The sequence below is a fragment of the Sarcophilus harrisii genome, chromosome 2 (assembly GCF_902635505.1).
Source record: "Sarcophilus harrisii chromosome 2, mSarHar1.11, whole genome shotgun sequence".
NCBI lineage: Eukaryota > Metazoa > Chordata > Mammalia > Dasyuromorphia > Dasyuridae > Sarcophilus > Sarcophilus harrisii.
The window spans coordinates 565,122,119-565,137,527 of record NC_045427.1 but is presented as its reverse complement, the minus strand read 5'-3'; the positions used below and the strand labels follow the sequence as shown (position 1 = coordinate 565,137,527).

Below are 15,409 nucleotides of genomic sequence, written 5' to 3'. Positions count from 1 at the left end.
AAGAAAATATGGCCTATGAATTTTCTTGTATTTTCTTGTTCTGTCAGTGAGGAAGTGGGAATAATAGCCAGCCTCAGTAGGGTGGGGTCCCATTGTCCCAACACACACTTAGGTCATGTCTGAAACTCTTTGCTCCAGACCTTGCTTGGATCTATGGCCAAATATGCACCCACTCACTTCTAATTCCTTCTCCCTTGAGTGCAGCATTTGTCTTGCCTCTTCTGATTATTATTTCCAGTGTGGAGACTTGAACAGACCCCCTTCATCTTCACTCAGATTGTTTTGAGGAGAGAAGGCATTTTTAAGGAACTCACAATGCTTAGGGGAAGACATCTTGGCTCTGATCAGGTTGCTTATCCTCTTTAATTGCCTGAAAAGCTTAAAGCCTTTTGAGGACAACTACAAAACATTGGGAGAATCTGTTTTTATGTCAGATGGTTTTAAAAGAGAAGATCAAATCCAAACTCACAACCATGCAATGCAAACCCACTGTAATTTACCGATAAGTCGTATTCTAAAAACCTTTTTCCAAAGCTGTTGGAATTTGACTAGTTTCTCAGAGAAACAATGTGATACATGAGGGTTACGTTCACCAGATGGCAACAAAATTATATGTAGTTTGTTATGTAATAAAGTTTTAATGCTGAGTCCTAGGAGGCCATGTACTGTGGGAGTGAGGAGTAAGAGAGGAGGAACCTCTGCAGTTTGGGGCGAGGAGTGGGGGGACTGGATGGACTCATGCCAGCAGTATTTTGAAATACATGAAATTTGTCTATAACCTTCTGCTACCTCCCTCTCCAGGCCTCTCCTACCTCATAGTGCCTTGATGTTCAGCTTTCAGCTCTCTGCTAGTGTGTATTTCCCTCAGGCTGAACTATTGCAAAGTGTTCTGAGGACCCCTCTCTATGAATAATACCTCTCACACCTCCCTGCTCCTCCAGCTTGAGCTTGGGAATGGGGACCAGTGGAAAGAGCAATAGATTTCAGAAAGAAAACCCAGGTTTCAAATCCCAGCTCTTCTATCAAAGGATTTTAACATAGGGTATCAAATTCAAATGGTTATACTTAGGGAATCCTAGAGAATCAACTAAAAATTATTTGAGTAACTACCAACTTTAGCAAAATTACTGGATATAAAATAAGCCCACCTAAATCAGCATTTCTATCTACATATTACCAACAAAGCCCAGCAGTAAGAGACAGAAATTCCATTTAAAACAATTACAGACAATATAAAATAACTGGAAGTTTGCCTGCCAAGACAAATCCAAGAATCAATATCATTTGCTTCTGGCTGAGGCCATATATAATAAAAATGACAATTCTGTCTAAGTTAATTTGTTCACTTAGTGCCAAAACAACCAAAATACCCCACAATCATTTTATGGAGTTAGAAAAAATAATAACAATTTATCTGGAAGAAGAAAAGGTCAAGAATATTAGGCGAATTAATGAAAAAAATGTATTGGAAGGTTGCCTAGCCAAACCAGATTTCAAACTTTATTATAAAGTAGTAATTTTCAAAACAATCTGGTATTGGCTAAGAAATAGTGTGGTGGATTAGTGGAATAGATTAGGTACACAGTGGCAACTGATTATAGTAATCTAGTATTTAATAAGCCCAAAGACCTCAGTCTTTGGAATGGAAATTTGACAGTGTTGGGGAAATTAGAAAACTCTGACAATACCAAGATAAGGCCAAAATGGATACACAATTTAGACATAAAGGGTGATACCCTAATCAAGGAGTAGTCTATCTGTGGAGAAGGAAAAAAATAAAATATATGACCAAACAAGAGATAAGAGTATTACAAAATGTAAAATGATATTAAGTTTAAAAGGTTTTGAACAAATAAAACCAATACATTCACGATTAGAAGAAAAGCAGAAATCTGTGAAACAATTTTTATAACAGATAGCTTTGATAAAGGCCTCAGTTCCCAAATATGTAGAAAACTGAATCAAATTTATAAGAATACAAGTCATTCCCCAATTGATAATAATCAAAGGATTAGATCTTGAACTGTCAGTTTTCACATGAAAGAAATTAACTCTACCTATAGTTATATGAAAAAATGCTCTAAATCATTACTAACTACTTAGAGAAATACAAATTATAACAACTCTGAAATATCACTACTTACCTATCAGATTGGCTAATATGACAGAAAAATAAAATGATAAACGTTGGAAGAGATGTGGAAAAGTTGGGACACATGTCCTGTTGATGGAATTGTGACAAACTGTTTCAACCATTTTGGAGAACAATTTGGAACTATGCCCAAAGGGCATTCAGACTGTGCATATCCTTTGATCCAGTAATACCATTTCTAAGATCTCAAAGAGATCATAAAAAAGGGAAAAGGACTTACATGCATAAAGATACATGTACCAACTCTCTTTGTGGTGGCAAAGTATTGTAAGTTGAAGGGATACTATCAATTGGAGAATGGCTGAACAAAGTTATGGTACATGAATGTAATTGAAGACTGTTGTGCTGTAACAAGAAGTGCAGATTTTTGAAAAACCTGGAAAAGCTTGTTTGAACTGATGCAAAGTGAAATGAGTAAAACCTGGAGAACATTGTACACAGTAAGGTTATATGATGATCAATTAAGATTGATTTAGCTTTTTTCATCAGCGCAACGTTCCAAGACAATTCCAAAGGACTCATGATGGAAATGCTATCCATATCCAGAGAAAGAACTGATGGCATCTGAATGCAGATTGAAACATATTATTTTTACTTTATTTTTTCCATTTTTTCCCTTATGTAAGCTATATTTTTTTCTTAGCAAACTATTTTGCCTTTCACAACATGATTAAGGTTGAAAATATGTTTTATGTGATTATACATATATATCATATTGCTTATCATATTAGGGAGGGGGAGGGAAAGAAAAGAAGAAGAAAATTTGGAATTCAAAATTTTATAAAAAATGAATGTTAAAAATCATCTTTACATTTAATTGGAAAAACAACTCTAACAAAACCCATTAAAAACAATATTCTTTAGAATTGTTTCCTTTATGCAAAGTCAGAATCCATGAAGGAAATCAGTGGGGCTGCTTTGGAGGTCAAGAGCAACATATTTATAAACCTTTATGAAAAGACTTTTTTTTAAAGGAAAAATTGAAGCTAAATTTAAAAGCTTGCTGCCAGAAATATGCTATGTTTAAATTACACCAGAAGACAATCTCTGTACGATGAGGAAAACCAGTTCTTCATCTGTTCTCTCTCTGTCTAATTTGTCCTCCCTAAGGAAGGAGATAGAGGATCAGGAAAATCCTTAAGGATATTTAGTCCTCAGTGGGAGCAGTTGTGCTGTACCAAGACCTGAATTTGAATTCTTTCATTAAAAACAAAGCAAAACAAAAAAACCTGTTTGACTCAGTTTTCCAAGTTGTAAAGTGGGCATAATATAGTATTATTATACTATTATATAATAATAATATTATTCTTATTATATATATAAGTGGGCAATAATAATAATAGTAACCTCCCTCCAGGAGTTGTGAAGATTAAATGAGATATTTGTAAAGTGTGTAGCACAACAGTAATAAATCCTCCCCTCCTTCCTCCTGTATGTTTTTGGGTATGCCTTGACTTCTCTATTTCAGCTTTTCCACCTATAAAATGAAAATAATAGTTAACCTGTTTGAAATACTAGTTAAAAAGGTCTTTATAAAACAGGAAGTGCTATGTAAATCAACTCTTTTGTGGCCATACTTCATTTGCTATTATTGATTCATTCTGAGAAAAATTTTAGGTGAAACAATATTACAGAGGATTTATGCTTATGTACATACAGTGAGCAAGCAAGTTAATGCCAGTGGGACCCAAATGCTAGCTGATGTTTTTCATTGGCTGTTAGATTTGTATCTTTAGGCCAAAGAAGTAGTTTATCTAGGCCAATATCTTGGCATCTGGGTCATGATATTTTGTTGCTTGGGGCAACTTAACTAGGGCATAACCTGTATTGTCTGGTATTCTCCTTTTGGTTTGTGTTTGCTGTGCTTATCTCCTCACCTAGATTGTAATCTGCTTCAAGAACAGACCCTTTAACACATACACACACACACACACACACACACACCCCATACAGACACATACACACGCTCCCACTCATACTCATACACACTCACACATATTCACATAGACACAGACACACACATCATACAGACATATACAAACATACACACACACTCACACAGACACAGTCACACACACACTTTTTTTAGTGGGAGTGGGGAAGGTGAGGTATTGCCTTCTCTAGCATGTTCTGGAGCCTGTAGATGATGTCCCACCAAGATCAGATTGCTTTTTTGTTTTGTATGGCCCATGGGGTAGCTGTGCTCTAAATTAGTGGCCCTTTTGATTTTCCAGAGTGAGTACATTGCCCCCTGTGACTGCAGGCGTGCTTTTGTGTCTGGATTTGATGGCTCAGCTGGTAAGTTATCTCAAACTTTAATCTGTGTATTCATGTATCTTTTCCCCCCTTCCTGATAATAATTAGACCAGGTCTCAGGGTGTGTGTGTGTGTGTGTGTGTGTGTGTGTGTTACATAATCCAAAAGAAAATGCAAACCAGATGTTCTGTTTCATTTCTGTTGTTTGACTCTGAGTCCCGAGCTTCAATGTGCTCCTTAAGCTCTGTGCCCCTTTCCCTGCAGTCCCTGCCCTGGAGATCATAGAGCAGCCCTGTTAACTATTCTGTGTAGTACTCCCAAGGACATGGAGGCTTGTTGGCCCGTTTGCTGTTGGGACACAAACAAAAAGATTTCATAGTGGGTCCAGTCTGGGTCTTGCCATTTCTTTATCGTGAGTGTGCGTGAGTGTGTGTGTGTGCGCGTGTGAGTGTGTGTGTGTGTGTGTGTGTGTGTGTGTGTGTATACACCTTCTTGGGTTTGAGTTTTGGACCTCTCTAAATAGTTAAAATTACAAGCCAGTGATTTAAACAGCCAGTGCTAAAGACCCTTTCCCTCACTGATGAGCTCATGGTTTCCCTTTCCAAGTGCCTTCAGTGGTTTGCTCATACTTATCATTTGTGCCTGATAACTGCTGATGGCTTCAAGCCTGTTACACTCGGAGCAAGTTAGGGGCAGAGGTGGGAGAGGATACTGCATGTTAGTGTACAAATTCAATCCCCTCCTCCCCTTCCCACATATGATTGCTCAGTGCCCTGGGTGGGACTGGATTGTGCTTTGCAAGTCAGATAGAATCCCAGCAGGGGTTTAAAAATTGGGGAACTGATCTCTCACCCTTTAGGACAGGTAAATAGTAGGGGAAATGAATTGGTTTCTGTGATGTATCAGAGTGAATCAATGTTGTCTCTGATGGTTAGAAAGAAGCCTTAGCCTAATCTTGTTTGGAGTTTTTGAGATTTTTTTTTCCTTAGCACTTGAGTTTTTTCTATGGGCCTACTCTTTTGTTGTTTAGCTGCCCTGCCAATCTGAATGATCTCATGGTGCTGTTTAATTTTCTTTTTATATAACATGGCTCTGGGGTTAAGTAAGTTTCAGCTCCAGGATTATCTCTGAGCCAGAGAGAATAATGGCAGCTGTGGATATTTTGAAATGGATTTTCCTTTTTGTCACAAAATTGTATTTGTTCTCTAGTGATTGGGAAGCTTGTCATGGCTATATTTTGTTTAGGAATGAGTTTATTAAAAAAAAAATTCGCTTCTTTGTTCCTCCTTCACCTCTGCCATAGGTACAGCCATTGTCACAGAGCAGCATGCAGCCATGTGGACTGATGGACGCTACTTTCTCCAAGCTGCCAAGCAGATGGACAACAATTGGACCCTCATGAAGATGGGTGGGTAGGGGCTGCTGAATGCTTACCTAGACCCAGTAGAAAATGGTGGGATGTTGCTTTTTTGTCCCAAGGACAGCCAAAGAAGGTTGATCAGGCACTGAAAAATCCCACAAGTTCTCAGTCTCAGGATGACAGCAGGCTCTTTTCTTTGTAGCTTGACTTCTGATCATACTGGCATATTTAACTGCTGACTGTTTTCTTTTATCACTTTGTTTAGGGTGCCATGCTAGAGGCTGTGAGATATACAGAGAGGTTTTCTGCCCTCATAGCGTTCTTAAGGAAACTAAAACATATCCGGTGTAATAAGGTTAAAAGTGCTTTAGAGAAGTATAAAATAAAATAGTCTGTATGTTCAGATGTGGGAGAGATTACTCTTAGCTGGAAGCGACCAAGAAGGCATCATGATTGAAGTAGAATTTGAGAATGGTCTTAAAGGAAGGTAGAAAATAGTAGTTGTAAGAGAAGGATGGTCATGAATCTGTGAATGGATAATGGCATTAACAATGGTACAAAGGCTAGAAAGTGTTGGATGTTTGGGGATGAAGGTTAGAAAGTATCAGATGCTCAGTGAATATACCAGTAGTATCATGATAGTTTTTCTTAGTGTGAAGTAGTGATGTGGAGTCCTCCAAGGAAATATTATAGGAGGTTTTGTCATCTACTTTTTGAGGACTTGAGTGGGTACACGGATGGTATCCTACTAAATGTATAGGTCTAGGTTCAGTGTTCTGGAATCTTATCTAGTGGCAACCTAAGAGAATCCTAGAGCATAGAAGCAGAGGTATAGTATGTTCGGTTTTTCTTTTGAAAGGCAAATCAGTACCGGATTTGAAAGATTTCTCCCCTTTCTCTGTATAGCTATGAACACTCTTACCAGCAAGAACATGGGAGTGGGAAAAGAGGTCCCTCTTTGGCTAAAGGATTAGTAATGTTAGGGATAGAAATGAGGAAAAAATGGGAAAAGAAAAGGCCAGGAAAACTTGACATTTCTTGTTCCTTAGAGGAGAATAATAGGGAAAGTAAATTGTTATGCAATACTCTGGGGTAAAAAGTCTGGGGAATTCAGTGACTGGACAATGACAGCTAGGCTTTTGCCATAATTAACTTGATCTATGTGGGGATCTTGCCACGTAGATTGGATTTGGCTAACCAGTGAGTGCTAGTTCCCCTGGAGTTTGCCCAAAGAGAAACTTTTTGTCCTCTTTTTCTGGAAATCACATGACTTTTACTTGTGCATTAAGGGCCCAATTTGGCTAATAAGTGGCTTGGTGGTTTAAAAACCACTAGGGGAGGTGGAGAGCAAAGATTAAAGCAACAAAGGGAGGTGGTGTTTATGTTGTGGACACCAGTTTTTTGTTTTTTTTTTTTGTTTTGTTTTTTAAGAACTTTGATTCTTTTTACAGACTGTTCCTTAGAAATAGTATTTTACAGTTCTCAAGAGAGATGTAAATCTTACTAAATTGTTAAGGGTGCTATTTGGATTCAAGTTAACTTGGTTCAAGTTTTTGCTGGTTTTAAAAATGTCTCTTTGCTCAGGTCCTTGTATGATAGCTTTAAGGTTTAAAGCCTAGCTCTTGAGAAATTATCTTCAGCTCTACAATGTCCATAATTCCTTTTAGATAAATAACCATCCTCATTTGTTAGCATTGAGTATGATGGGATGGGTCCTTGTTCCTGATAGATGCTCATCCTTTTCCAACTTAGTATCTTCCTTCTGGTTGGTAGAGTAGATAAATTAGGATTGCTGAGGTTACAGGGATGATTCTTTTGTCCATTTTCCTAAAAATTTACCTTAGAATAATAAATTGGTATTTACCAGGGAGACAGCATGGGGATAATATTTGTCTTCTGGTTGAATTATCTTATGCTCTTTATTTAATTCATTTTATTCAAAGCCATTTCATGATCTTCTTCCTTGACTTAGTGAAGTTCAAATTTCCTGAAGCATTCCAATTGTTTTTTAGTAGGAGATTGATTAATTAAGACTCTATAACAGTTTTTAGTTTCTTTTTAATTGACAGGACCATCTTTGTCCAATTATGAGTTATTTTTGCATGTCCTTTCAGGTCTGAAGGACACACCAACTCAGGAAGACTGGTTGGTGAATGTACTACCTGAAGGATCCAGAGTTGGTGTGGACCCTCTGATCATTCCATCAGGTTAGTGAATATGATCTATTTTAGCCTTATTAATAAAATGCCTGTTAGCCTTGATTTTCTTGTAAGATATTACAGAATGGCAAATATGCTTTGATGGATTGTGGATTACAGGATTATAGAATTCTGAAGCTGAAGGGGACATTAGAGATCAGCTAATCACTTGCCTCATTCACAGTTGAGGAATATGTGTTCTGGAGAAGAAGACTCATGTCAAAAAACTGTTTCTTGTGGTTTCTCTAATTAAGGGTCTTTTGCCCTCATTATATGCAACACTATGTAAAGCATTGTAAAATCATGGTGGAAAGAGGTGGCGGTCCAACCAAGGTAATGCAGTTGGTTCCTTTTCTTCTCCCATTTTTCTGATTTTAGAGAAAGGATGGAAGAAGAATTGACTTTGGGAATACCTAGGGAACAGGATTCAGTCTGCCTCTGCTCTAATGTGTTTTCATGACTATTCTCTTGGTTTCCCTAGATCAATGGAAAAAAATGGCCAAGGTCCTAAGAGGTGCAGGTCACTATCTCGTCCCTGTCAAAGAAAATCTTGTTGACAAGATCTGGACAGATCGTCCTCAGCGCCCCTGTAAACCTCTCCTAACTCTGGGCCTGGATTATGCAGGTTAGTGCTTGGATTTTCCTGTTTCATATTTTTTCCTTTTTCCCATCATCTTTATTAAAGTCCCTAGCATCAGCTTTGTGCTGTCATGAGATTTTCCTCTCTCCTGGTATGATGTGGCATTTGCTTAAAGTAATGGTTCCACTCAGCTTGTAATGCCTCTTAATGAGGCTTGGTTTATTCTTACAAAACTCTTTTGAATAGCTCTTTTCTTCCTTGTTGTTCTGAAGGCAATATTCTTTCGTTCTGAGTTGCTAACTGTTGCCCCTCTAATTTATTTGCTCTTGGGAGCAACTGAGAGTTTTCCCTGCCCCTCTTAAAGTCGTATTTGCTTACTTGCTATTTTTTTTCCCTTCAAATTTTAGATTGTGAGCTGGAGATTGTGTGGGTATGGCATGGGGGTGGAGGTAGTGTAGTCCCCACAGCCAGTCAGTGTTCTTAGTAGGTAGTGAGTGATGAATTTGTGGGTAAAGTTTGGATATCAGATAGCACCAAGGGAGTGAGACTCAAGCTGCAGGGGAGGGAATTTTAGCTATGAAATTTAAAGGGAGGGGGTAGCTTGTGGAATTTAGGCACACTGCCCAGAAGGGGTCCTGGGAAGATAGTATGGAAGACCAGTCTCCAGGGTAGTGTTTTAAAAAGCATTCCAGAGGTGATCTTCAAAGCATCCTTTTGTCAGGGAGGTGGAACCTCCCAGCTTCTTCTTTTCACTCTTGGAGAATCTTATAACTTCTTCTTAGGTATTTGCTGTCAAAGCCCAGTGACCCAAGGTTAGGTTGACATTTTCTCCTTGCATGTTTTGAATTTCTTTTGGAGCCTTGGCTCCCACCGTTGGTCCTTCAGCTTAGAGGAAGGAGATGGGGCACTCATGAGCTTTGTTTGCCAAATCCCTGCCCCACTGGAAAACACCAAACTTATTGGCAGGTAGTGACAGATGTAAGGGATTGACTTTCTTTCCAGAGCTGACAGATGCCCCAACTCCTAGTGCTCGGGTTGGCAGAAAACTCCTTGCATTGGAAGGGGAGCTCCTGGGGAGCTGTTATTGTTGTTTTGCTGCTTGCTGCTCGTCCTTTTGAGAAGGGCAGATGCCTGTAATGTCTGACTGTGCACCTGATTACTAGGAACAGAGTAGTCTATCAGGAATTATTAACTGTACTCACCAATTTCCTTCTAAAATTATTGTCCTATATTGCTCCTCCCTTTCATTGCCAAACTCCTAGAAAAAAGTAGTCTACTTCCTGTCCTTTCCTTAATCCTTTGTACTCTGGCTTCTAAATTTATTGCTTAGCTTTAACTGCTCTCTAAAGTTACCAGTTAACTCCTAATTGCTAATCTCAACTCTCTTGACTTCTCTCCATCTTGAGACACTGTTGACTATTCTTTCCTTTTGATACTGTCTTCTCTCTGGGTTTTCAGGACACTGTTTCCTCTTAGCTCTCCTCTTAACCAGTCTGACCACTCCTCAGTCTTTTTTGTTGGTTCTTCATCCATATCACATCTCCTACCTAGGGGATTATGTCCCTATCCTTTGTACTGGGCCCTCTTTTTTTTCTCTGTCTTAGTTATTTCATCAATTCACATGGAGTCAAGTATCACTTTAACTAGGTAATTCCTAGACATATGTGCAGCCTTAGTTTTCCTGCACTCCAGTATTATACATTTAGCTGCCTGTTAGAGTGAATATCCTGTACACATTGCAAACTTAATATAGTCTATCTCAAACAGAATTCATTGTCCTTCACTTGTACTCTTCCCCTTTCCAAATTTCTTTATTTCTACTGAGGTATCACTATTCTTCAGTCACTCAAGTTCTTAATCTCAGAGTCATTCTCAACTTCTGATACCCACTCACAGCACATCTAACCAGATAAATCTCCTGCTTTCTACTTTTGTATGTTTTTTGCTTTCCATTTCCTTTTCTCAAATGTCAGTGCCTAGTTCAGGTCCTATTGTGATAGTCTCCTCGTTGGGCTTCCTGCATCATTTCTTTTGCCTCTCCAGTCCATCTTCCACATCCCTGACCAGGTGATTATTTTCTTAAGTATAAGTCTGGCCATATCATTTTATCTACTCATTGGTTCTCATCTCCAGAGATTTTCAGTTTTTTTCAGAGACCTCAGTTTCCTCATTTGTTAATTTGAGGTGTTTGGATTACATGGCCTCCAAGACCTCTTCTAATAATTCCTTGGATGAGGATTAATCACCATAGCTGGTTTGTGGGCCATATTTTGTTGCTCCAAGAGACTGTAGCATGCATAATGGCCATACCTCAGTAGTATGGCCTCAGTAGATGGGCTAAACCAGGTTGAGGGTAAATGACAGACCTCAAACCTGTTGGCGAGTTAGGGAGATGTCTATGCCAGAAGTGATGGAATGGGCAAATGAGAACCATTTGTTTTGGTTGACGTGAAAGTCGCTAAAATAGGCGATGTGGAACTATTAGAGCTTGAGTAGACATTGAAGACACCAAGGTCATCCCCTGCATTCTGGGCCATCACTAATCTTTCTGATTTTTATCCTGCCACTGGACTTTAATGATTGTAGAAGAATGAACCTGATGACTTTGTGTGACTGCCTCATTTTAATCCAATTCACATGCAAGTTAAGACATCACCTTGTGATGTAATTGGTCCTCTTTGAAAATGAAGGATAAATAGCAGCAGAAAAATAACTCTACCCTTCTTCTCTCTCTGAGTACATCATTCCTGCTTTGACTTCATAGTCAATAAATATTAACTAAGCACACTATGTTTAGTGCTAGGCACTGTGCTTTAGTGCTGGGGGTATGACAAAAGACAAAAGATAGTTTTGTTGTGAGGTGTTCACAATCTAATGGGGAGGGAAGTGGGGGAAACTCAAAATCTAATGGAGGAGATATTGTATCATACTCATAATTTTAGAGGTAGGAAGGACTAAAGAGAACATTTTACCCAATGTTCTTATTTTATAGATGAGGAAAATGATATATAGGTTAATTGATTTGTCATAAATAGAACTGTTAGAGTTGAGATTTGAACCTAGGTCTTCTGGCTAAAGAGATAATGTTTGTTCCATAGTATTATGCTCCTATTTGATTACAGTTTGTATATGAGGCCCTTCACTTTTAAGGCTTAGATATTTTAAGTGATTTCTCCAAGGCCATGCAGTAAGTACTAGATTCAGGATTTAAAGCCATGTCTTCTGATTCTGATTCCACCATCTTTCTATTACCCAATCTTCCCAGTGACATTTGCTCGAGACCTATAATATATTGTCATCAGTTGCTTTCTCAATTGAAACCTAGAGATTGTTAAAACCAAATAAGACCTCCATTTAGTATTTGGCCCTTAAAATTTTTAAATATCACACCCATTTTATAGAGGAGTATATCATAAATGAGTATATTAAAACCTAGGTAATTTGTTGAAGTTTGCATAGCTAGCAAGTAATAGAAAAAGAAGAGAATGACTAGAACCCATGTTTCCTATTTTCTTGGGCAAAAAAACCCCCTTTCTTTTCTATAAAATTAAAACTTTATTGGATGTTGGTGGAATTGTGAGGATTTGATATGGCAGTCTTTCTGCCCTCATGGAATTTATACTTTAGTAGATTAATTATATTAGACTATGGAAGCACTTCTGCTGTGAGAGGTTTCCTGAGAGAATGGGTCTTAAATCTAGGATTTTTATTTGTTTTAGGTGTGGCCTGGAAGGACAAGGTTGCTGACCTCCGAGTGAAAATGGCAGAGAGAAAAGTGGTGTGGTTTGTGGTCACTGCCCTGGATGAGATTGCATGTGAGTACTCTGATTTCACTGTTTGGGTATGTTACTCTATCTTATTGTAAGTTCTCTGGAATCTCTTTGCTCACATCATTTTACTTACTGAGAGGCTGTGGAATGAAGAGTGATTCAGTTACAGTACCAAATGCATACGAGAGATGTCTATTAAGATTGAATGTCGGGTGTATCTAAGGGAATTTAGTTTTATGAAGGATTAATATTAAATTCAGAGGCTAAAAATAACCAGATGAGTGATACCTACCTACTAGTGGTCATTGTACATTAGAAACTGCTTATATGAAGGATCCCAAGTGAGGCTAAGTGTTCTAAATCATTCTCTGTCCTCTCTGTAGATCATATTAAACTGTTCCTCTCTAGTATTATAGGCAGTTATTTTCTCCACAGGAAATAGATTACTCTGGCTAAATCTATAAAGCTATAGTAGGAATTTGTCAATTTTATCTCTGAAGTTGCCTGTGCCTAATTTTGGAGTCCATGCTTACCAAACCTAGATTGTTTTTTGGAGGGATCTCATTCTTTCTCTCTGACTCTGCCAAGTAGGAGAATAGCTTACTTTTTGCCTTAATCTCAAGAGAAATTCCTCTTTTGAATTATATAAATATGTTTACACATATTGGATTTAACATATATTAATATATATTGGATTGCTTGCTTATCTAGGGGAGGGAGTGGCAGGAAGGAGAGGAAAATCTGAAACACGAAGCTATGCAAAGGTCAATGCTGAAAATTTCTCCATGCATGTGTTTTGAAAATAAAAAGCTTTAAAAAGAAAAAAAAGAGAGAAATTCCTTTTTTCCCTGTTCTGTCTCTGGAACACATGTACCTGTTTTCCATCCTGTGCAGTTAGGAAATTTTTACGATAGTGTTAGCCTTGTTACAGGACTGTTAAAGTAATAGGTGGAAGTTGTAAAGAAGTGAATTTGGGCATGGTGTCCGGAGAAAAATTTCCTAACACTTAGAACATCTCCAAGTAGAATGGTCTGGATGCTAGGTTTGGTTCCTTCTTTGAAGTCTTCATGCAAAATCTGGATGACCATTTGTTGAGTATATTATCCATGTGTGGCTACAAGATCTCTACCAGCTATTGAATTCTTTAATTCTCTGAGATGGATCTAATACACCAAGTGAGCTTATCACAGGATCATGATTTCATCTATTGAGAGCTATGAGGTGACACCTCAGTTAGCTGCCACAGTGGCTAGAATGCTGGACCAGAGGCAGAAAGATTCATTTTCCTGAGTTCAAATCTGACCTCAGATGTTTACTCGATATGAGATCCTGGGCAAGTCATTTTTGCCTCAGTTTCCTCATTTGTAAAATGAACCGGAGAAAGAAATGACAAACCATCCTGCTATTTTTGCTGAAAAAAACCTCAAAAGTGATTACGAAGAATCAGACAAACCTGAAAAATGACTGAATAAAACCTTATTTTATAGGAGTCTGAAGATGTAGAGTAGGGAGGGACTTGGGAGACTATCTCTTTTGTGCCTTTCATTTTCACCCTGAGGCTAAGAAAAGGCTGCCTGGATAGGCAGAAGGCAGGGCAGGATAGGCAGGCTCCTAGCGATGGTCAGCGCCGGACGATTCTGGAGAGCACTTCTCAGTTCTAGTTGCGTTCCCATGCCACGGTTCTGTGACTCACTGTTTTCAGGGAAGCACTTCTCATTGGGACTCATTGAAACGCAGAGGAAGACCCTTATTTGGCTTCAGTTGTGTGTAGTGTATGCCTGTTTTCCCCAGAGGTTGCCCCAAGCAGGAGTCTCTCTTCCTCGGGGTCCCCCTTCCGCTGGGGTGTATGTGAGGGGCTCTCCTTCAGCCTTCTGTTGGGAGCTTGGAAGCCTTGTGGAGTGGAGGGTCCCACCCAGGAAGGGAGTTAGTCATTCTCGCTGTCTTTGTCAGGCTCTGGCAGGATTTCCCCACAGCGCTCCATCCCTCTCCCCCCGGAGCCTGTGAGCTTTCTGCTGACACAGTTTGGGCGCCATCGTGTGGTAAAGAAAGCGCCCAGTGAGTCCTTGTGGATGGAAGGCAGCTGTTGCTGAGTGCGTTGATTTTTCTGTGGACTTTGGCTGCCAGTCCCTGGGCCCTTTTCTCTTTCCAGCCCTGGCGCCGGTTCCCTAGCTCATGCTAGGTGGGTGATGGGGGCCCCTCTGTTTTATTTTCCAGGGCTGTTCAATCTCCGGGGATCAGACGTGGAGCACAATCCAGTATTTTTTTCCTATGCGATCGTGGGCACAGACACAATCAGGTGAGTACAACACAGAGCTAGTCACTTTTCCCCCTGTTTTCCTCCTGAACCTGCCCTTCCTGCCTCCCTGCTTGCTCTGGCTCCATCAGCACTGCCCAGGGATACGCTAAACATGGCCAGTTAAAGTGGGCAAAGCTCTTCTCCCCCAGGGAGCTAGGTTCCCTATACTCTCTACCTCCCTCCCCGCCAATCCCACCGGACTCTGGGCTGCTGCCTGTCGGAAATGACTTCTTCTGCTGTCTCAGACTCAATAAAGTGGTCTGTGGTTTCCTGACAAAGTCCCCTAAACCACGTGCAATAATAAGTGCACAAGTAGGGGTGCATTATACCCTCAGTGGGCTGATGGATTCTCCGGCTGTTCTCTTCCATTGGCTAGGGTGGTCCTCTTCTTCTCCTTCCTTTCCCCGTCCCATTCTTCTGTTACCCAGCCCACCTCTTCTTCTCCTTCCTTTCCCTGTCCCATTCTTCTGTTTCCTGGCCCACCTCTTCTTCTCCTGCCTTTCCCATCCCATTCTTCTGTTTCCTGGCCTACCTCTTCTCTTCCCTTTCCCTGTCCCATTCTTCTGTTTCCTGGCCCACCTCTTCTTCTCCTCCCTTTCCCTGTCCCATTCTTCTGTTTCCTGGCCCACCTCTTCTCCTCCCTTTCCCTGTCCCATTCTTCTGTTTCCTGGCCCATCTCTTCTCCTTCCTTTCCCTGTCCCATTCTTCTGTTTCCTGGCCCACCTCTTCTTCTCCTCCCTTTCCCTGTCCCATTCTTCTGTTTCCTGGCCCACCTCTTCTTCTCCTCCCTTTCCCTG

The 15,409-nt window shown here is 39.8% G+C and overlaps 1 protein-coding gene across 7 annotated transcripts in view; it reads left to right on the top strand.

Moving 5' to 3' along the window:
- XPNPEP1 (X-prolyl aminopeptidase 1) overlaps nt 1–15,409 on the top strand; it is a 64,220-nt gene that overhangs the window by 24,985 nt on the left and 23,826 nt on the right. For all 7 annotated transcript variants that reach the window (XM_031955816.1, XM_031955819.1, XM_031955815.1 and 4 more), the window contains 6 exons: nt 4,387–4,450; nt 5,712–5,816; nt 7,883–7,975; nt 8,448–8,591; nt 12,266–12,361; nt 14,531–14,612. In XM_031955816.1, the coding sequence (XP_031811676.1) occupies nt 4,387–4,450; nt 5,712–5,816; nt 7,883–7,975; nt 8,448–8,591; nt 12,266–12,361; nt 14,531–14,612 (584 nt within the window). The remainder of the gene's footprint in view (nt 1–4,386; nt 4,451–5,711; nt 5,817–7,882; nt 7,976–8,447; nt 8,592–12,265; nt 12,362–14,530; nt 14,613–15,409) is intronic.